This window comes from Pleurodeles waltl, chromosome 8 (genome assembly GCF_031143425.1).
Source record: "Pleurodeles waltl isolate 20211129_DDA chromosome 8, aPleWal1.hap1.20221129, whole genome shotgun sequence".
NCBI classification, from domain to species: Eukaryota; Metazoa; Chordata; class Amphibia; order Caudata; family Salamandridae; genus Pleurodeles; species Pleurodeles waltl.
The window spans coordinates 1279991171-1280013347 of record NC_090447.1 but is presented as its reverse complement, the minus strand read 5'-3'; the positions used below and the strand labels follow the sequence as shown (position 1 = coordinate 1280013347).

Here is a 22177-nt window from a genome sequence, read left to right as displayed (position 1 = left end):
CTGAGTTTTTGAACTGCTGATGCCATTATATATTGAATCAGCTATAAATGACTGTCAGCTATTGCTAACTCTCTATAATGTAACTATCGATAGATTCCAATATACATTCAACAATTGATCTTTATATTAGATATTGAAGACTGCCGGTACTGTCAAAGGTATTGCTGGAAAAGACCATGTTTACTTTCAGTGCTGTATCTTCGCTAGGTTACTGAAACATCAATAGGGTTAAATCTGTCTTATACAGATTACACATGCCATTTTATTGAGTTTTGACCATATGACATGCAAGGTATATATGGCTGTCTGCAGAGCTCAGATTAATCTACCAAGCCATATTATTGGCATTAGAAAGCACTTCAGGTCGTGGTCGGGCAGCAGCACCATAAAATGTATTTTTATATATTTATTTACTTTTTTTAAGCCTCTTGATGTTTATTAACAGGAGGACAGCTGCATCTCTAAAGCATGTAATTAACAATTTCTGTCAGGGGGATTAATGGTATAAACCACAATGAAAATCAAAATCCGTAAGTAGGGCCAGTAAAGTATTCCTTAAGACCTTTCTTAAACAGCACCACAAACAAAGGTAAATGATTGTGCAATGGAAGCTTATGGCAGAGTCTATATATTTAAACATCGAAGTTTCGGATTCTGGGTTTGTAGGGTTCATAGCATATTGCTTGACATATATCAAGAGGCAGAGTGAGGGGATCCAGGTGTATTCTGTAAGTGGTCAGTAGAGAGCAGATATAGTGGGAGCTAAGGAAGTTTGAAACAAAGCCCAGACTGCGGAAAGAAAATAGTGGCAGCAGATAAACCCAAGATGTACTTATAAATGAGGGTTTTCTTGGTGCTATATAACCGATTCTAATTTTTACCCATTGTAACGGTATGGAACTCAGTGTAATGATATCCATTTCATTGATCTCCGTGGGCTCAGTGCACTCTTTGGGATTCAAATCTTTGACTACTGGATAAAATATAGTTCCCTGAAATGACTGCCTCAGTCCTCTAAGCCACCAAAACTAATTGTGTGAGTGAAATATTGAAGATTATGTAACAGACACACACATTTGTGAGGAAAAAGCTCCATTAGGGCAGTGGTATAGTTCTTAAGTCTCACTTAACACAAAGAACACTGATGAAGATGAGAAAGAACACAGATTTTGTAGAAAAGAATGAAAGTAAAGAACAGAGTTTCTTGATGTGAAGATCTGGCAGGTCTTTAAGTACCACAGTAATGTAAAAGGCTAACTATTTTTATATTTTATTTAAAAGAATATTGTATATGTGTTTTAAAGAATCTGAAATCTCAGATCACCTGTTTCAATTAATGAATTTGCAAATGTAAAGTGCACACCTACCCAGTCCTTTGGTGTCCTGGTGCTAAAATACCTTTAACAACTGAAGAACAGGAGAAGGGAAGAAAAAAAAAGTTACAATGTAAATAGGTGAACTTCAGGATGTTTTCTAAAAGTAGTGTAAGAATTAGTTGCCCAGACAGAGAGGGGGATTATTCAAGTAGGAGTGAGGAACTGAAAGAAGCATCCGCCCTTTCTAGCACAGAAAATACAGGGAATCGCCAGAAGAGGAGCTGATGCAGAACCTAAGAGTCTGGCTGGAATGCATTTGCTGAACAGATTCTGCAAATAGACCAGGCCAGCTTCATGCTTTATACATTTAGTGGTTTTCCACAGGAAGCCATTGTACAGAAAAAAGGAGGCAGAATCTTCTGATTCCAGAGAATGAGATGAGCTGTTGTACCTCTGGTGATGTTTAAGGAGAGATTTGGTGGCGAGGAGGGACTAGCAAGAAGATAATTACATTATTCGAGTCTGGATATTATTGCACCTTGTATGATGGTTTTGTGTCACTCAAACTGAAAGGGAAGATAAGGAAAACTCTGTTCTATGTTCTCTGTTGAAAAACTGAGATGAGCTTGCAGCTGTAGTTTAAATGAAAGATTAATGTCACAATTTACTCCAAGGTCCTAGACGGTGAAGCAGGAGAATAGGAATCAAGAGCAGTAGAATGGCCAAGAAAGGAGATAAAGATATTAATCTTAGAAAAACTGAATGTGAGCTGATTAACATTCATCCAATTGAGAAGATCACCATGCAGTTTTTAAACAACTGTGACTGTAGAAAATATGCATTTCTGTCTGTTCGCAGTATAAGTTGTGTACCATCGACGCAGACAACAAAAGGATAAGCTGAAATCCTGAGTCAGTGAGGCCAAGAGCAAAACATATAGATTAAAAAAAAGTAGGACTAAGTGAGGATCCCAGAGTGGTTCCGCACATCAGTGGTTTGAAGTCTGAAAGAAAATGTGGAAAGTGAACTGCCTGGAAACTGTTAATAAGGGAAGATTTGATCCACTCAAATGCTTTGCCTCTCAGTTTAATGTTGATCAAATGGTTAATCCGTGTGGCCTGGGTGATGGAGTCAAAGGTTGTGGATTGGTCAAGTAATAGACGACTAACCAAATGTCAAGCATCCGCTTGCATCAGGATATCATTAAGAACAAATACAATATTCATTTTGGTGCTGAAATAGCATTTCAGCTGACTCCAAACCAAATAGCAAGACTATTCAGAATTAGGAGAGGCCTCAACCATTTCTGAGAGCTCAGGAAGGAGAGTGAAACAAAAACTATTCAGAAGAGCCTGAGTGTCTGCCATGGGTGCTTTTTAAAGGGGGTGAGCAGGTCTTGATTCTATCAATGAACTATAAACCTTGAGAAAAAGATGTATTGAACAGAGTAGTCATTGGGGGATAAATGTGAGAGGCTAGGAGTGTGATGAATCTAGCAGGACAGTGATCAAGATGAGAACCAGAGAACACACAAAGAATTTGAAAGAACTGCAAAGGCGTCTAAAGGGCAAACGTTGATTAGTGCGCAAGAAGATTGATTCAGGTATTCAGTTAATGGTAAGATCAGGGATTGGATCAAATTAACTATGTGTCAGATTTTGGCATAAAAAAATCAAAGATTTTTGTACAATTCCTGAGAAAGAAGGCATGAGGATTTAGCAACATTAGGAGCAGATAGGCTGTTAACAATTTTAAACAATTCATTATCTTTATTGGATGTGCTCAAGATGTAGCTACTACTATTGCATTGGGTCTGTGAAGAGCAGATATTGTGTGTAAGTCATTTTATCACATGCAGCATAATGCACACGCCATTTCAGCTCTAGTCATTTACACAATGTCCACTAGAAGGGGAAAAACAAGGAGTCTAAAGTAGAGTGTGCTTAAAGCTGAAGGGTTCAAGTCAGATGAAAGTGTCATGAGCAGTGGAAACCCAGTCACAGACAGTATTGGTACTCGCTCAGTGTCATAAGAGAAAATGGGAAATACTTTAATAGGAGAATCTACTACCTCATCAACTGAGAAATGTGAGCAACACTTAATAAGATGGGGTGTTGTATTATGACAAAAAGGAGAAATTGGTACCCAAGCTTTCAGAATGAAAAAGATGCCAGAGTGTTCTGACTATACATAACAACACTTTCTGTAAATTTATAAGGTCCAGAGTATGGCCTTTAAAATGAATGTGCTTATTGATATGTTGTTCCAGGTACAAATTCACACAAGTATAAATAAGGAACTTGGCCTTAGTATGTGCAACATTGCCAATATAAAGATTAAAATTGCCTGACTTGAAATAGAGGCACACATATGAAGAGGCAAAAAAAAATCCCAGACTCGCTCAGAGAAAAGATTAAAAGAGTCTGGAGAGCTTAGGCTAGCAAGATTTTAAAAGACATTTCAGATATTAATGTATTGCTATGAAAAGAAGTTCTGCAAATCTCAGTATGCTTAATGGAAATTTTAGGTTCATTATCAATTAGCAGGGCACCACTCTGTTACATGGGTTGGTCTTGCCTAATAGTAGAGTAAGAGGAAGGGGCAGCACATAGAGATCACTTTGGAGCGCTCTTTAAGGCATGTTTCTGTAATTAAGGCAATTTCATTGTTCTCTTAAAGGATTAAATCATTGAGTCGGTTATCTAGTATTATGCATCTAAAAGAGGAGTTGGAGTTATGACAAATTTCTTATTAGGAGGAGCAGAATCTGAGCGATAAAATCGTGAACCAGGCAAATGGTTGGGGGAGGACATGAATCAAACAAGCCTAGATTAAATAAGACGGTGGTTACTATGGGTGGATTGCAGAAGAAGGGCACAGTCTTGATTGAGAGAAGGATATTTCAATTATAGATAATTCTTTGTAAAGTATTTACTGTAAAGTTGCCAGAGTCCTGTGCATTGCTGGCGAGCGGATGGGTGGAGATGGGCTTGAATTTGGGGCGCCACCAACGCATCCGCTGTGCATGCCCAGTGCATGTCTGCACTTACATGGTGAGTGTCTGAGAAAAATCATAAAAACTGAAGAAAAGCTATGCAGGGGAAAAGAAAAATGCTAACTGGCACCCTATCATGCCTGTTTGCAAGGGAGGACTATTCCTCTTTTGTGACTGCATTGAAATGGATCGTATTTAAATGAATAAAGTTTAAAGCCAAAACATAAAATGAATAAAGGCATGCACATGTGTTGCAGTCAGTAACTAAAATCAGAGTCACAAAGAGTAGGAGGGTAAAGGAGCCAACTCCTATCATACAAGGACATTGAAATATGGTGCCAAATCAACAATTAAAGGGATTCATTCAACATGTTCTGCTATGAGAGGAGGCTGCGGCTCCATGCTAGTGCATAATACTCCTCAGGTTTTTTTGTGAAGGAACAAGAGGGCACAACCTCCCTCACACTAGCAGTGTTAGCTGAACTGTGAGTTGCCTTCTCAACTCTTTCACAGGCAGGGAGCAGGGTCTGGACTGAGTTGGACGGGTGAGCAGAGCAGTAGATGAAAGTAGGCTGCACAGTGCAATATGAACTGAGCAAATAATATCAATATTGATAGTCAAAAGGCATGTCCCAGTACTTTAAACTTGTACCAAGGAAAGTCATGACAATCTGGGATTCCACAGGGAACAGTCCATGCATTTTACAGCAACAATTCTGTGTTGTGGCAGGAGAGAATCTGCATTTCCTGCTAGTTCTGAAAAGGTAATCTTTGAGCACGACTAGGGTCCGTATGAAAATATATTTCATAAGGACCCTGGAGCTGTACATACTTGTACCATTGTGTGCACAGGAGATCCCTGCACACAGCATAGCTGCATATCTAACAGAATACTAGGAAACATGCCACTTAGCAGTATTTCTGGATAAATGCAGAATTAAAACAACCAAAAGAACACCAGAGGTCTTTAGTGTTGGTGTTTGTGATAGAGACTTCTAACCACAGATTCCTCATCTTAGAATATTCCACAGGTGTCAGACTGGATCTGGAAAATTCTTGATCAGTACCTCTGTTTACCAGTGACGTCACAACACCCTCATAAGCACCACCCAGATGCTCCAACCGAGATTCCTTTCTTTCCGTGCCAACAGCGCAGATCCATGAGCGCTACTGCTGTCATTTTTTTTACCAACTTTTTCTAAACTTTTGTCAACTTGTTTTGAGCTATTGCTCCCAGGAATATGTCCCCTGCAAACCCTACAGAGTTTAAACCTTGTGGGGAATGTCACAGATAGATGTCTGTTTCTGATCCCTACTTGGTCGGTTTCTGCTGCCTGAGTTGGTGCACCACAAGGCACGAGCGGGCAATGAAAGTCCTGGCAATGTGGCAATTTCACGGTCTTGTTCCAGAGATAGATTTCTGGTCTGTTCCCAGAGCATTCCACAGCCTCTTCCACAAAGTCTGATAATCCAAGAAGCACAAGAAGAAATCATCAAAGTGTTCTTTGCCTTCCCTATCCAAATTCTGTGGTTTCAGACTCCACTACCGCATGCCACCTGCATAGCTTGCACCTGGGCCCTGTGCATGCTACTTTAAGTTCCCCAGAGACAGAGTAGCACCAACCCAGCTAAAATAATCTTATGATGCTATGCACACCATCTTTGTGCCTCAGACTTCCTTTGGTGTGGCTTCTGGACCCACAGAGAAACGAAGTGCCCCGGCAGGTTCACACCTACAATCAGCCAGGCCCTCTGGATTGCCCCCCTTGGATCTGGCTTGACTAGGATACTGTTGCCTATACCCATCCTGGCTCCATTGACCCTGATGCTACTGGTGCCCCTGGATAATAAACTTATCCCCATCTCTGACTTCGAGTTGCTGCCACTCAGTGTCAATCCCAGCTCTTACCACACTACCAACCTCTGGATTTGCTGTCTTTGGACAGCCCCTTTATCCCTGAATGGGGCAATGAGGAAGGAAGGTATGGTCCTTTTGAGGATGACCCAGACCAGGAAGAAAACTGGTATGTGGAGCTCGGTAACACAGTGGCCTGGACACCCCCAGACTCTGGAATGCTTTCCCCTCCACTTCTGTTTCAGAGGAAAGCACATTCTTTGCTACAGTGATACACAGGGCAGCGGAGGTCCTTGACATACAGAAGCCTGTGGTCGAGGTCAAGAACAACTTCTTTGCAGAGGTGCTTCACCTAGAAAAGAGCTCTACAGTGCCTGTGCTCCCCTTTGATGAGGCTCTCACTGAAGTTCTACTGGGGGCCTGGGCTAAACCTTGCATGGACGCCCCTGTGCACTGAATGATTGCCAGTCGCCATTGTCCCACCCCAGGAGATCTGTCCTTCCTCTCCCAGCATCCCTCCCCTGCGATCCTGGTGGTACATGCCTCTTCTGCCAGCTTGCCTTTGTGGTCAGTGAACACTGCATGCCTCTTGGACCCATACTTCCATTATGGGACTCTGTTGCGCAGCTGATCCCCGTGCTCCCTAAGGAGGGCCGCACCATCCTGAACAAAGCCTTGGTGAACGGCTGGGATGCAGCAAAGTTTGCAATCAGGTGTGGGCAGGACACCACAGACTCTCTTGGCAGGACCATGGTGGTGCTCCATAGCCTTCAGCCTACACATATGATGTGTGATCAATGACTGTGCACAAGATTTGTGTTTTGTAAATTATTCTAGCAATAAAAGACATTTAAAAAAGTTTATGGACTGAAGGAGATGTTCTTTGAAAGAGAGTAAAATCTAAAATGGTTTGTTCCCTGTGGCTGTTTTATATGGAATGGATCTATGTTCAGTTAAGGCCCACAAGGGATTACCTGCTGTTTATGGTAGGCACAAGCATTTCCAGTTCGCCATGCTCCCCTTTGGCCTCATCTGTGCCCCCTTGGTGTTCACAAAAGTGATGGCAGTGGTTGCAGCTCATATTCAGAGGGCGGTGGTTCCAGTTTTCCTCTATCTTGATGATGTCTGATTTACATCCAGAGGTAGTGCCAGGTATCTTCCAAGAAATGGGAGAATCTTGGATCCATCTATTCGCTATTGTAGCGAGTGCGTAAAGTCATCACTTATGTGCATTGGATTTTACAAAGCGGTACTAACTCGGAAATGTGGTTTGTTTAGATTGGAACCCAGGACTCTTGCACCCCTTCCTATGGATACCTCTCATGCCCTGAATTCTCAAGAAGGTCAGGACCTACTGGGCTCAATTCATCCCTATATGGCTCCAGACTGGACAAGGAGAGTTTGGTATCCCAAACCCCTGAGCATGAGCCTCTATTCTCCGATTAGGCAGTCCCTTCGGGAGGACCTTTTGTAGCAGCAATAGGGCAGGGTTCTACACTCAAACCTACACACACTACTACTTCATGTGCAGAGATTGCGCGGCAACAGTAAAATGCCTTAGAGCTTCCTCCTGAGATCTGTGACATCCTTTTGGCAGCCAGGTGTCCCACGACAAAGACTAGATATGCCTGCTGTTGGGTCAAATTTGTGGCTTTGTGCTCTTCTCATCAAGATGACCCGCTCCCAGCCCCTTTTTTGGAGTTCTTGGTGTTTGTGTTGTTTTTAGCCCAGCAAGGCCTTGATCATTGTTATAGGTTACATTTCGGCCATATTGATTTTGTGCTCCTAACCCTCAAGACTGTTTTCTTGCTAGCCATTACATCGGCCAGGAGGGCAGGCGAGCTTCAAGCTCTCTGTTAACTCTCCATACACCAGCTTGTACCCAGACAAACTAGTTCTTTGGACATGTGCCTATTTTTATGCTGCAGGTGGTCACGGTCTTTCAAATTGACCAGACCATCAGGCTGCCAACACTTTTCGCTCTGCCTCATCTTTCTAAAAATAATTATAAATTCCACCTACTGGATCCAAAGAGAGCTCTTTCTGCATCATTTGCACTAAAGAACATCAGTTGGACGATCAGCTCTACATTGGGTTCACTGGAGTGAAAAAGAGCAAAACGGTGCAGAAATCGTCCACCCAGAATGTATTTGTATCAAGATCTGCTATGCGTTAGCTAAATTGCAGCCTCCCGAAGGCTTGAGGGCCCATTTCACCAGGGCCAAGGCTGCTCCTACTGTGTTAGCATGTAAGGTTCCTGTGCTGGACATCTGCCAAGCAGCCACATGGGTGCTCCTCCATACGTTCATAAGGCATAATGCTTAGTGAGGTCCATCGAGAAGGGCATTCCGCCTGTTTGGACCGCCAGGACATTTCGGTTTGAGCCAGTTCGCAGAGCCATCTCTGTGATGTATTACTTGGTTGTCTATTCAAAAGTGAGGAATGTGCAATTATTTACCTTTTGTAGTGATTTTTTTTTTGGGGGGGAAGCTGTCTAACTGCAGATTCATCACTGTCTCTCCCATCCTTCCCACTCTATGAACTGAGCTCTTCACCTTAGTGGTCCCATTAGCCACTGCACACTGGTCAAACACTTTTTTTTTATGTGGCTCTGCTATTTTTGGTGTGGGAATTACCACAAAAGAAATTAATGTCATTGTGCTGGGGTGGCGCATATATGGGCGCCACGCCACCCCTTCTGACGTGGGGGCGATGGCACTCATGGATACTGCATAAGATTTTCAGAATCCAGGGGAATATTCTAAGGTAAATATTCGGAGGTGAGGAATCGTCTTTTAGAGACGGCACATTCTGGTTGGCTGAAGTGAGGCCCTACCCAGACACAACCTGCCGCTCCTGTCTGGGGTAGATGATTACACTCACTGTACATCCTGCGCTCACCCTTGGGTAGCTTGGCACAGAGCAGTCAGACTTATCACAGGTGCAATGTGTAAAGTATTGGCACAGCACTACCACACAGTAAGTACACTGAGCGTCACAAAAGAGACTTCATACGATGTGTATGTAAATAAAGTTTGCATTCAACACACACATTAGTTAATACACCATGACCATTATTTAAATCTGGGCATAAATCACATTTAGAAATATCACTAGCAGTACTATGCCCAACTGTGTGAAAACAACATTAGCAGTATGTACACACGAGAAAAAATAATACTTTCTCTCCCTGCACCGTCATGCTGTGCCAACATGCTCTTAGCATGTGACCCACTCTAGCAATTTTCCCCAATTAAATGTCACACGATTCTAGGGTGCACCCCAGTTCACAACGATAGCAGCAATGTGTACATAAAGAGAACAGCAACACTTTTAGATAGTTCCGCGGCCTAGGCCTCACAGGTAAAACCCAATGTCAACCGTGATAGTCCTCAGACCAAGAATCAATGTGTACGCCACACCACTGTGCAGTGTAGTTAATTCCAGGCAGTCACTCCCACTCACTCGTCCACACCGCTTTGCGATGCCAGGGATATCAGAAAGGCTAGTAGAACACACACTCGCTCCAAGCACCCTAATGCGATGCACTGATATCCAGCAGGTTAGTGGCCACTGCACTCGCAGACCCCTCCTTGGGTCCAAACCTTCCTCCACCCTCCAACCAGTTCCTATTACCCCACCCCCTCATGAGCTTGAGGTGATAGCACGCTTTCCCCGGATACTAGGCCATTCGCGGTCAGAGTTACTTATTCAGGATCCCGGGTCAAAGGTGGAGGGGGACGCAAAGAAATAACTGCTGATCAGGCAATAGTTGACAAATGGAGATCTGGCCATCACTTGGGCAGTTCACTCAAGGGTCTCCGCACCATGCCGTCTGGCGCGGTCCCTCGTCAGTCAAGCACAGATGAGGGTCACTCTGGGACACACGCTGTCCATAGTGGCTCCCAGCCAGGCTCTTCAAAATACAGATAGTTACTGATTCCACAACTCCCTTGAGTCACTCCGGACCATCCCAGTTGCACACGAAGAGTTACCAAATTTGCACCTCTCTGAAATGAGGCACAACATTTGGGGGGGCGCGAAGATTTGAGTTCCACCAGATGACTCCGGACAAGCGCGAAATGTTACCAGTGCTGTACCTCCTTGGAATGAGGCACGTTGTCTGATGTGCGATGACTTGAGTCACACCAGACAAATCCGATCACACACAGAAAGCTACCAATGCCGTACCTCCCTGTAAGGAGGAACAGAGTACGGTACGCAATGACTTAAGTCACAGCAGACAAATCCGATCTCACACACACACACAAGTTCAGCGGTGATGCATGAGGTAGAGTACATCACTGCTGTGAGTACGCCCCCAATTTCGAGGGTCGCATCCAGTGAATTGGACAATGCGCAGGTGCAATACTTAATTCCACGCCTGCACCGCTGCTACAAGGTGACATCCAGCTGATGATGTAGGCACTTAAGAGGGCACCGCTCTCCAGAAGATACGAGTAGAAGGTGTAGATCTCTCACGGGAGGACTTTGATAACCCTGAGACCTCCACCAGAAAACAGGGGGCAAGCCAACAAGCCCTTGGAGAGCACACTTCAGAGTGCCACACAGCAGCAACCAGTTTGCCCAAGCCAGCCACACTGCAGAAAGGGTACGTGGTCCCTTCCTAGGGCAATATGTAGTCCTTGTTAACATTAGATTCTTCTGGTACTGTGCCCACGTTCCTGCAAGTGCATCTCTACTTCGCTGCAGTGGGGCACCAGTAGTTATACTGTGGTGCCTTTGAAGCTGGGGGAGCTTCAGGGGGTTCTCCTTTGAACCACAGATGTCTCCCCTAAATTCCAGTCTTGTCTGCCATGGGTTTGTGGAATGCAAATCTTAATCTTTAGTGGGGCCATGATCTCGCTTTGAAAGGCCAAGTGTCAGAACCTCTCCATCCAATCTATCCAGCCAGGCCCACAAATGGCAGAGATCTTCGTTCTAGTTGTGTGCCCAAGTTTTATAGCTGTCGCTGGGGAATGCACTGATGTGCTCCTCCATCCCCTAGTGTGGACTCTAGTCAAATTAATAGGCACTCAAAGCATTTTAGGGTAGAACAATTTCCACTTTCTAGAAGTGGCATTTCTCCATGATTATCTACAAAACCACCTTTCCCATAGAAAAGGGTTTATCAAAACGAATCCAATGATAGTGAACAACGTGAGGCTGCTCTGCTGCAATCCACTGTTGCGTCTAGGAGTAATTGTAACACTTCTCCCATGCAACCCTATGAACAGAGCAGCTACCCTATGTAGTGAAAAGACACGAGTGCCCTTCACTTTCTGTGCATACGTGCCCTTGCGCACATACAAGCCAGCATTGGCAGGCTGGACACATGTTTAAAAGCACCAAAGGTGCAAGTGCACGCACAGGCCTGCTACGTCAGGCATGGTACATTGTTAAAGTACCATAGATGCTAGTGCGTACACCGAGGCCAGCGATACTTCCCAACATATGTGGGACGGCACGTGTGCACTTTCACATTGTACTTACAGTGGGAAAGTGCCCAGGGCCCTAAGGCAAGTAGGGGGGAATCAGCAACACTTACCATAGTGTGTAAACACACTTAGGGGAAGCACGACTTCCGCGTGCCAGGTCTAACAGAGTTTATAGGAGAAAAACTGTTAGGGAAGGTAAATAACTCATTCTTCAGAGTTAAGGCACCTACCACCGCACGTATATTAGATTTAAATAGAGATTACCTAAGGATATTTCCATATAAGGGACATACTCCGCTGCAGACACAGAATGTTCACGTGCAGGCATTGAGAAAGTGATGCCTCATTTTGCAAGGAAGTGTGAGGCTAGAGCGCTCTTTTTGGATTTAAACTGGAATGGCACATGGCTTAAAAACGACATTTTATTGAGTGGAAAGTATTGAGTTAAAATAATAAAACATGTCTGTGGCATTTTGGGTTCTTTTGTTTAAAGAAGGTGGATCAAGTTTCTTTCGTGTGTGCCTATTTCTGTGCATGTTTTATACAAATGGAATTCTTGGTTTGAAAGGAGCTCAGCGAGATAATAGTTTTAAAAGGTATTGTAAGATCCGAATATTTCGCTTAAAATCTGTGCTTCCGATGTGTGTTTTTTCAAGGTGATCTGCCCTATCTGGTCATTTTAACTGTTGTCTTAACTGGAATGTTTATTTAAAAGTAAAACGCACTAGTGTTTTCAGCTGCTCATCTGCCATGACCTTTGTTCCTCTCTGCAGGCAAACATGCCGAAGACATATTTGGGGAGCTGTTTAATGAGGCGAACCATTTCTACATCCGAGCGAACTCTCTTCAGGACAGGATTGATCGCCTTGCTGTCAAAGTTACCCAGCTGGATTCAACTGTGGAAGAGGGTGCGTAGTGTCGTTGTGCGAGTGCGTAGTGTGGTTGCGCGAGCGCGCCGAGCCCTCGGTGAAACCACAGTAATTAATTGCTCAGCCGCCGCTCATTGTTTGAATGTGTTCAGCTGGCGTTGCATCTGCGTCGGCTGCCTTGCAGTAAGCGCATGGAAACAGCTCGTGGTGATGAGGTGAATATAGGATGTCCTTTTCATCGGTCCTGACAGGGTGAGAGGGCTTCAAACTGGGATGGAGAACACCCATGCGTTCGGTTCTGCAACACTCTTTGTTGTAAAATTGTCAACAAAAATGCCCTTTTCTTGTTGTATTTACATTGTTGGTTTATAAACGCCCCTTCACCCAATTCTGTTTCTTTCCGTGGTGGTGTTTTCTATTATTATTCTCCTCCTGTCTTTCTCGCAGTTTTTCTGCCATATACAGATCCTGTTTCTTTCTGCAGCTGGCGTGGTAACCTGAATCACGACTTTTGATCCATGCTGGCCAATACCACAGGGCTCGACTTTTTGGTGTCCCGTTCAGTTCTAAAAGCAGATGTCTGGAAAAAAAACCTTGTCTGTTTAGTTCCCAAACATTGTTTGCTTTTATTTTTCGACCAGCCACTGAAAATCTTAGCAGGCACATTGTTAGTGCTAGAGGGAGGGCGGGTCATCTTATTAGACCCTGAAATGAAAAGGAGTCCGGCCTGCCTGGTGAGGGATAGACCTCAGGCCATGTTTTCTACATGGGACATCAGTCTAATACAAATCTAGTGTTATTTTAAATCGCAGACATGAGCAGTGCCTTTTCCCCCTACCTGAGGACAAAAAAAACACGTATAGTTTAAGATGCCCTTTAGAGTTCTTTGCAGTGCTATCTTTTCTTGCATTGAGAAATGCTTCATCTTTGGATTTTCAATGGTTACGAGGTTGCTGTTCCCTCCATAATTTAATGCTAATCATTTGAGGAGTTTTGTGTTTAGGTGGCAGGTTACGATTTCTTGTTGTGTCCATTCTCTTTAATGGTGCTTTCCCTCAGCTATTTAGTGCTGTTATTGAGCAGATTCTCCGTGAATGAATGATCGAATGATCCCTGTGCACCCCCCATAGTATTATCTGGGAACAGGGTTCTTCCCATCTGGTACAATCGAGTTGGAGAATAGTAAACCCTGTGAAAATATTTGAATCGAATCAGTCTCACCCTCGCTGAGAGGGCTGCTTCACGAGCAGCCATTTTTGTGTCACACCAGACATTGTCGTTGATCTCTCTGAGGGATCAGGAGTACTTAGACTGAAGTTTGGTGTAAACCAGATATGCTCTTATTCTCAACTTCAGTCAGGGTTAGCTTCACCTCCAAGTGGCTGAAATGAGGTATGGCAATCAACCTGCATTTGTCAAGGGAATGCCTTAATTGCAGGAATCAGAAAAAAATTCTGTAAGTCGTGTTTAGCTGTCAAGTCTGTGTAGGATTTCATGTGGCAAGTGGTCCAAACATCCCCCTTTGGATATACCACTGACATTCCAAGGCTTGAGGCCTGCCAGCCCAGATGCTTAAAAGATCCACTTACAGGCTCAATTATTGGGGGTGCGCAGGGATCCTTCATTCACTTTCTTTGGGAGTGCCCCGTCATCCAAAAGTACTGAAAGTAGATTAGCAACCCCCTGCGAGAGATTATTGACATCCCTGTAGATCAGTCCCTAGAAACAGTTCTCCGCGGGATTCAGGAGATTTGGGAAAGAAACAGTGGTGATAAAATGTTGGAAATTAAAGGTGTTTTTTTCTGTTTTTACAGTTTCGCTGCAAGATATCAATATGAGGAAAGCATTCAAAAGTTCCACTATTCAGGATCAGCAAGTGGTGTCCAAGAACAGCATCCCTAACCCAGTTACGGATATCTACAATACATGTGACAAGCCACCGCCTTTGAACATTCTTTCATCATACAGGTATGAATTATTGGGCAACTGTTTTTTATTTGTTAATGCATGAAACTGAAATGACTTAACAATGACTTAACAGTGTAATTCTCAAAGGCTGAGATTACCAATTCTAAAAGAGGCATACTAAGGGACTTCTCTGGAATTAACAGTCTATAATGAAAGTTTTAATTCATTATGAATTCACGGCGTACGTGGATGTAGGAACTATGTTTTGACTTTCCCTTTGCACAGTCGTCCATACAGCAACTTTGACAGCTGTAAAACGTCTCCAGCACAGGATACTGTGCACAATTTAGGTAATTAAGTTTGAACTAATTCTTACAAAAGATGCAACACTGGCTAAGGATAAATTACTGTTGTAGAAAATATTATTTAGAATGGGCTTTTCTAAAAATTTGTACTACTTATCCTTTTCCTGTGCCTTTTAAGGAGGGTATTCAGGCCATTAAGAGAAGACTTTCTAGGTCTGGCGCTGCTGTTTTCAACTTTATGATAAACAAAGATTTAATAAGCTCTACGGACAGCTTATATTGATCATTCATTTGTCAATATAATTTATTTGTTTTTCATAATACTTGATACCGAGGTTCCGGGGCAATATCGGGTGTGTCCTATTTCTTCTTAAATTATCGGAGCACTTTGTAGGCCAGCCTGGCCAGCCTTTCGTCAAGATTATAGTACTGCTGTCCTGTGGGTGCTCCGAAAACGTGTTTTAGGAGGTCCTTCCACTGCCAAAGATTACTCACCACAGCAGTCCGCACAGGGACGCTGTGAACTAAATTCTGAGGAAATTCACTGCCGCCTCCAGTAGGAGGGGTTCTCCAGGTCTCTTCCCCTGCGCCAGTGAGCATAGCTGGCATAGTGTCCGACATCAGGATTAGCCGGCAGAGAGTAAACTCTTTGCACAGACTAGGCAGCACGCTGTGACTCTGCCACGGTGGCTGCTGGGCTGAGGCTGTCTGCAGCTCAGAAGACAGAAGTAAGACAGAAGATGTAAGCAGATTGCCTATGACCTGCACAGACTGGGCTCAAGAATCCAGGAGGAGTCAGGGCTGCCTTTCCGGAGTTTAGCTACCTCTGTGCAGCTTGTGCTGGGATTAACTCTTCCAGCAGCTTTGCTCCATGGGGAATTTCGTGACTTTGGTCTAATCTCTACGAAGCCCTTAAGGAAAGAATAATGTGAACTGCTGAAGAATAGAGGTGACTGAGGTGCTGCCTGGTGAACGGTAGGGCTCCCCAACGAGACATCTCATGGTCGCCTGGCCTGGAGGGCATACTTCTGTGTGGATCAGTTTGTAGGGAAGGGTTCGATGCAGAATAAGTTGAGAAGAGTGACAGTTGATGTTAAACAAGGACACTAAGGGCCAGATGTAGGAAATCCATGAATTGCGACTCGCAAATTGCGAGTCAGTGAGACTCGCAGGTGCTCAGACACCATCTGCGACTCGCTATGGGGTCGCAAAGACCCACCTCATCAATATTCGTGAGGTGGGTCACATTTTGCGACCCCATATCAAGTCCCTGCACTCACAGGGATGGTGGCCTGCTGTAGTCAGCAGACCACCATGTCTGTGACTGCTTTTTAAATAAAGCAGTTTTTTTTTTTTTTTTCATTTTGCAGCCCGTTTTCCTTAAAGGAAAACGAGTTGCAAAATGAAAAAAAATCCGAAACCATTTGGTTTCGTTTTTTTCAGAGTAGGCAGTGGTCCATAGGACCACTGCCTGCTCTGAAAAAATATTTATGTCGACATTCACAAAGGGGAAGGGGTCCCATGGGGACCCCTTCCCTTTTGCGAATGTGTTACCACCAGTGTGACACTGGTGGTAACTGCGAGTTGGTTTGCGACCGCATTCGCGGTCACAAAGCAACTCTGAATTGCGATGCGAGCCGCAAATAGGAAGGGAACACCCCTTCCTATTTGCGAGTCGCATTCCCAAATTGCGAGTCTGTACCGACTCGCAATTTGGGAATGAGCATCGCGTGAGGCCGTTTGCATGGCGCAAACTGCGTTTTTCACAGTTTGCGCCATGCAAACGGCGTGCTACATCTGGCCCTTAGTATGTTAATATTGTTTTGACACCTCCAAGTGCTTTCTAACTTGAGAGTGCTACAAAGCCGCAATGAGGCGATGGATTGGCGCTGTGGTTTGCTATTTTTTTAAACAGCAAATGTAAAAAAATAAAATACAAAAAAAAAAGTAACATTCTGCACTTCATGATGTATGTAATACCATTCAAGATGAGACCTATTGAAATTGCCAATGCTTATAGGTCAGGTGCAATTGCTCTGTCTGCTAGAGTTCATTTAATGATTAACAGTTTAAATGTAGAAAGCTCCTTTTGGTCAGCCCTGCTCAGCCATTACTTGCTGGAAGTGTCATTCACATTTTGGATTGGAACACGGGACAGAATATGTGTAGTGGGACTGTGGGTCCACCCCCTTCAGCCATTGCTTTTTTGTTAAGGACCTTAAGATTTTGGATCAGCCCATAGGAAAGCAGTTCAATGTTTGGCAAGTCAGGCAGCATGAGTGACAGTATTTTGCCTTTTTCCTGGGAGCCCTCATCGAAAAGGAACGAGCATTTGAAGCAAAGTAGTCTGTCTCTTTTATGCCACACCAAACACCCGCCCTTTATGGATCAGGATGCTGTTGTGTCTTACGTAAGTCGTGAGGCCAGAGATGCAAGCATGGCCCTGCGTATGGAATGTACCACATGCTACGTACAGCAATTGTTATGGTACTTGGCATTGGTGCTTAACTACAGTGTTCTATGGTGCTGGGTCGCACTTGCATCACTGGCAGAGTGCTCTTGCTATATGTGATCAATCAAGACATCATACAGTCAATAGCAAGACAAAGGCAGGAGGCAGCATGGAAGCAATCCTCACTACAGAGTCAAAAGAATGACAATGTAGTATGATAGCCCACTATAAAACCATGCTGGGTCACCAGAACTGGGGTGTGGCCATACAGCAGCAGCATACTTAGGGGCAGCAACAATGGCTCTGTGCTTGTGCTTGAAGCACTGAGACTGAGCTACAGTGTCATCAGACTCTGACCCCATTAACGCACTCTTGTAAAATAAACTCATCTTGTATTATTCTCCTTCAGAGTTCTTTTACCTGATGTCTGTGCCACCTTCCTCTCAGGTTTCCATATTTCCGTCCTCATACGGAATGCCAAAGTTTGGATGAAATTGAAAAGTGTCCCTGAATCTCTAATGAAGAGCTGCTTCAGTCATCGCCTGAACCTGAAATACATTTTCATAAGCAGGATCTCTCTTTGAAGTGAGGTTGTATTCAGTTAAAGAACATGGGAGCTCCAGCAAGATGTCTGACAATAAGAACTCTAAGCACAGATAGTTATACTCTCGACAAGCAATGGAAATTTAATCAACAGTTCAGTCTTCAGGCAGAACAGATGTGCATTCATTATACGTGTAACAACTCCTTCCTGGTACATTGGTAATATTGTGAAAAAATGCACTGTTCCCACAGCAGATGCAACCTTGCAAATGCTAGAACGAGAACATCATATCTCTCCCTAGTCGTCCGATGCCATCTGGAGCTCAGCTTTGACAACAAACCTTAATAGTTGTGGAAAACACAACCATGTATTTGTTGTTGAAATGCGTATTTTACCTTTAAAATTAAAAGGTGTCTGGCAAAACAGGAATGGTTTGTTTAATTAGACATTACGACCGAGAGAGCAGTTTTAGAACCGGAGTCTGGGGACTGTCTATCAAAATACATCAGTGAGGTGTGGGTTTTTATACATTTCTCCAAGTACCATAAAGCAATAAAAAGCATTCCTATCTTGGTGAAGAATGCGAACAGTTGTCATGGAGTCATAAATACAGTTCCAGATAATTAATGGAGGTGGGCCTCGACTTTGCGTGGACACATTGTGGGCCAGCGAGTACATGTCCAGAAGTCCAGCCTGAGGGGGGGCATTGTCGCTGCGAATACTCTGTGTTGTTCTAATTCGATGTGTGTTCCTAACTACATGTACCATCTAACTTTATGGTGTTTTGGGAATGTGTGCACCCATTTGACCATGTGTGTTTTATTGGGGCCAATCTCCTGGGGCCATTGTGGTGTGTCTGCACCTATCTGTGTGATCTGATCTAAGTTTTCTTGTTTGCGGTGTTTGCCTGCCGGCTAAGTCATACCCCACCTGTGACCTGTCAGTCATTAACCTCAGGCCTAGGTCTCAGAGCCTGCCTGACCATGTGCCTACGTGCTGGGGTTGATGGAGAGTTCACATCGGGGGAATCTAATAATGGTGATGCAATTTTGTTTGAGTATATGAATGTATCGCTGTGTGCATCAACATCAATTAGTCCAATATTAACATATTAGTGCTGTAGCAATGTGTTCATGTGACACAGGAAAGATGCAGTTGATTTAGTGTTTGCATTTGTGGTCTAGGTGCCCACACTTGCACAAAAAAAGTCTGTAAAGATGCCAGTACTTCAGAGTGCAAGTGTTTTACTCACAGCTATTTTGAAGTGCAAGCATTGACCGTGTCACACAATTTTCTGTTATGTGTGATTTTTGTAAAGCACCAAGAGGTAGTCTCAAAATCTTAGAATAGGGACATGAAACGTCAGTCTTGCTAATAGTGAGAATCCATCAGCTGGCCAAATTGTAGTGTCTGCTTGTGTAATCCCTGACAGAAGCTGCTGAGATGCAATGGTAAGTGCATGTGTGACACAGCAGTAGCCTTAAATGCTTGGCTGTTAAATGTCCAGTTTCGTGCATGTGATGGACAGGATACTTTGGTTTGGTAGTTGACTTGGTTCTAAGAAATGTGGGTAATGATAGTCATAACAAATTAGGGGTGTTGTAGACAAATAACTGTTTAGCTCTGTATGTAGCACCACAATGCTTTCTAAGGCTTGAAGCTCAGCTGTTACTGAGTCTCTGGCCCTTCTGCAAGTCGTTTGAGTGCCTCAGATGACATAGCAGACAATTCAAGTTGCTTGTTAGATGCAAAGCTGATTGGTGCAATTTCTCTCCTGCTTGCTCTGTTTCTCATTCTTCTTTTGTGTGTGTGTGTGTGTGTGTCTCTCTTTTTCACACATACACAATATTACTCTTGCTTTGCCTGCCCCCGTGTTCTCCTGTTCTTCTTTCCCTCTCACCTCTCAGCCTCGCTCTTGATTTCTGTGCTGTTTGGTTGGTTTCTGATCCATAACTGCCACATGAATCCCTTTTTCCTGCAGCCTTCTATGATGGAATGATGGCACAAGGGGCAAATATACTGCAGGATACTCCACATTGAAGGTTTTCTGTTGAAGCCTGAGAAATTGTGAGGCTATAGAGACGTTGAGTTTCATGCTGCATTACATGTTCTCTTATCTTATCTTATGTGTTATGCCATGCTTTGATATGGTTTGGGAGATATTACCATGCTTTGTAGAGTACTCGTTCACAAACTCTGTATAGTGTTAACTCTCCAATACCAATCCTTTACCAAACTATGTTAATAGCAATCATGTCTTAAACTGTTCAATGAAGGTCAGTTTGGCCTTTTGATCTTGCAAAGTTTTCCACAAGAAGGTACAGATCCTTGCAGCAAACACTGCAAAAGCACAACCCCTAGTCTGTTTTCTTTGTAATTTCTACGTGTTTATTAAGCACTCATAGTAGGACCAACAACTATGCTAGTAGATTGTGCTTACACCAATTCACAAGCAGAGCAGAACCAGTAATGTGGGGTGGCTTGATTACTGACCTTACTCATTTGATTGAGAGAGAGCCAGTGTAGCTGGGCATCTTAAAGCAAAAACTGCAGTCAGTGGTTTACTCCTGCAACCACCAGAGCAGCTCCATTTTACAGCCACTGCATTTGGGAATATTGAACTGTGTAGTGATGGTAATTGTTGTTGCCTCCTTCAACTTTATAAATATAGGCCAGATAAAGTAAATAGAATGTAGTATGGACGATGTGTAGCTTTGAATTCAGAAAAGCTCCAACCTCCCTATTAAAATTATATTTTTATATATTTTTTATTTACATTTGTTTGCAAACGAAATAAAATGTGTTGTCACTTGTGAATGTGTTTTATGAATGCTTGTTTCTGTATGTTTTGAGTATTGTTTTGCGTTTCAAATCATTGACAATGCTTATGCCGGTGTCCCCGGCTTCCATTAATGACTCAGTTGGGGGGGGGGGAGGGATGGAGGCGGGGGAGGAGTCCCTGGATTCCAGTAATGATTTAGTGGGGGTTCCCGGGTTCAAGTAATGATAAAGTGGGGGTCCACAGAAGTCAATCGGTTGGAGCCACTGGCTTAGAGGGTTTTGAGGCCTTGGAAAGGCTCCGAAGATGAGCTTCACTTAGATGAAGTGTCGTGTTGAGCCAGAGTACTGCAGGTGATGATGATGATTTTGTTATCACTTGGACATCTTGCACACCTTAATTTCCCCCATTGCTTAAGTTCAGGCATTTCTCTTGGAATATAGGTGAATGAATCTGCTAGCCTGCAGGAACAACATGCCATAATACAAGAAACAACTGTACTTGAACGTGGACCTTTTTGGATAACACCATGAACCTGTAGATTGTAATGGAAACACAAAACCCAGCGAGTATGATTTGGTGGCTTCCTTAAAAGGATCTGAGATCATGTTGATGTTGATAAAGTCATTTCATAAAAATACTAATAATGTTGCTTTCATGTAGCCACTGAAACAAAGATGTTGTAATTTAGAATCGTAGTTGTTTCGGAGGGAAAGGCTGCCTCCCTGGAAATGACTGAAAGGAAACAAAATAGGCCATTGTATCTATGTTTCATCCAAGGTACAGTATGGGGATTTTCAGTAACATGCTGCTCAATCAGTCATCCCAGGATAAAATAAAGTTACTGTGCAACACAAAGCATGTGTAAACCTGCAGACAGCTACTGGGTATTGTGGGTAAATAGAAACCTAGAATTAGATATGGAAATCCTTCCCAGTAGACCATGTTCACCAGAACTGTTAGGAACACAAGTCTTCTGCTGATGTATAATGAAATCATTATTTTCAGACTGATTGAGGGAGAAATGTCTTTTAAGGGAAACTGGATTCTCAGATTCATTCGTTAAGAGGAGAGAGCTAGAACAGCTGAAGAAGATACTAAAGGGCCCGAGAAGCAGGCCTCAGTGTGGTGTTTGTCAGCATTGAGGAATCAGAGGTGGGTGAAATACCTATGCCTACACAGACAGAGGAAGGGGGGAGATTGTAAAGAAATTTTAAAGGGTTAAAATGCATATGATTTTACTTCTGTACTTATTGATCTTACAAATGGAGTGTGGTGCATGAATCGACAAGCATTTGCAGAACAACTTATGGTCTAAACAAGTGATATTTCAATATAGTTAACATTTAACTAGAAGTCAAAATAATATTTCACTGTTATGTGTGGAAAATCAGCAGAATAGTCTTTAATGGCTTCAATGTAAGTTAATCGAGGTGCTCTTTGTAAAGGGCTGTAATGGTAGTCAATAATGTTCTGTAGAAAGGCAGACAAAATTATTGAATTTAGGAAGATGCAATTGCATATATTGATACATTCAGTAGTTTATGAATAAAGAGGCTGGTGGAGCCTCAATGGAACTAGGCTGTGCTGATTGGATATTGATCTCATTGGGAAAAGTCACATTAACATTTAGAAGACTATTTGGAGGAAAATTCCCTAGTGTGTTCTGGCTGCTGGTAACGTATGAAGTGCTTTCATACACTGAGTGAATCTGAT

At 43.3% G+C, this 22177-nt stretch overlaps 1 protein-coding gene across 3 annotated transcripts in view; it reads left to right on the top strand.

Annotated features, from left to right (window-relative positions):
- Positions 1–22177, top strand: part of WASF3 (WASP family member 3) — a 225159-nt gene that overhangs the window by 143845 nt on the left and 59137 nt on the right. For all 3 annotated transcript variants that reach the window (XM_069202223.1, XM_069202225.1, XM_069202224.1), the window contains 2 exons: positions 12378–12512; positions 14288–14441. In XM_069202223.1, the coding sequence (XP_069058324.1) occupies positions 12378–12512; positions 14288–14441 (289 nt within the window). The remainder of the gene's footprint in view (positions 1–12377; positions 12513–14287; positions 14442–22177) is intronic.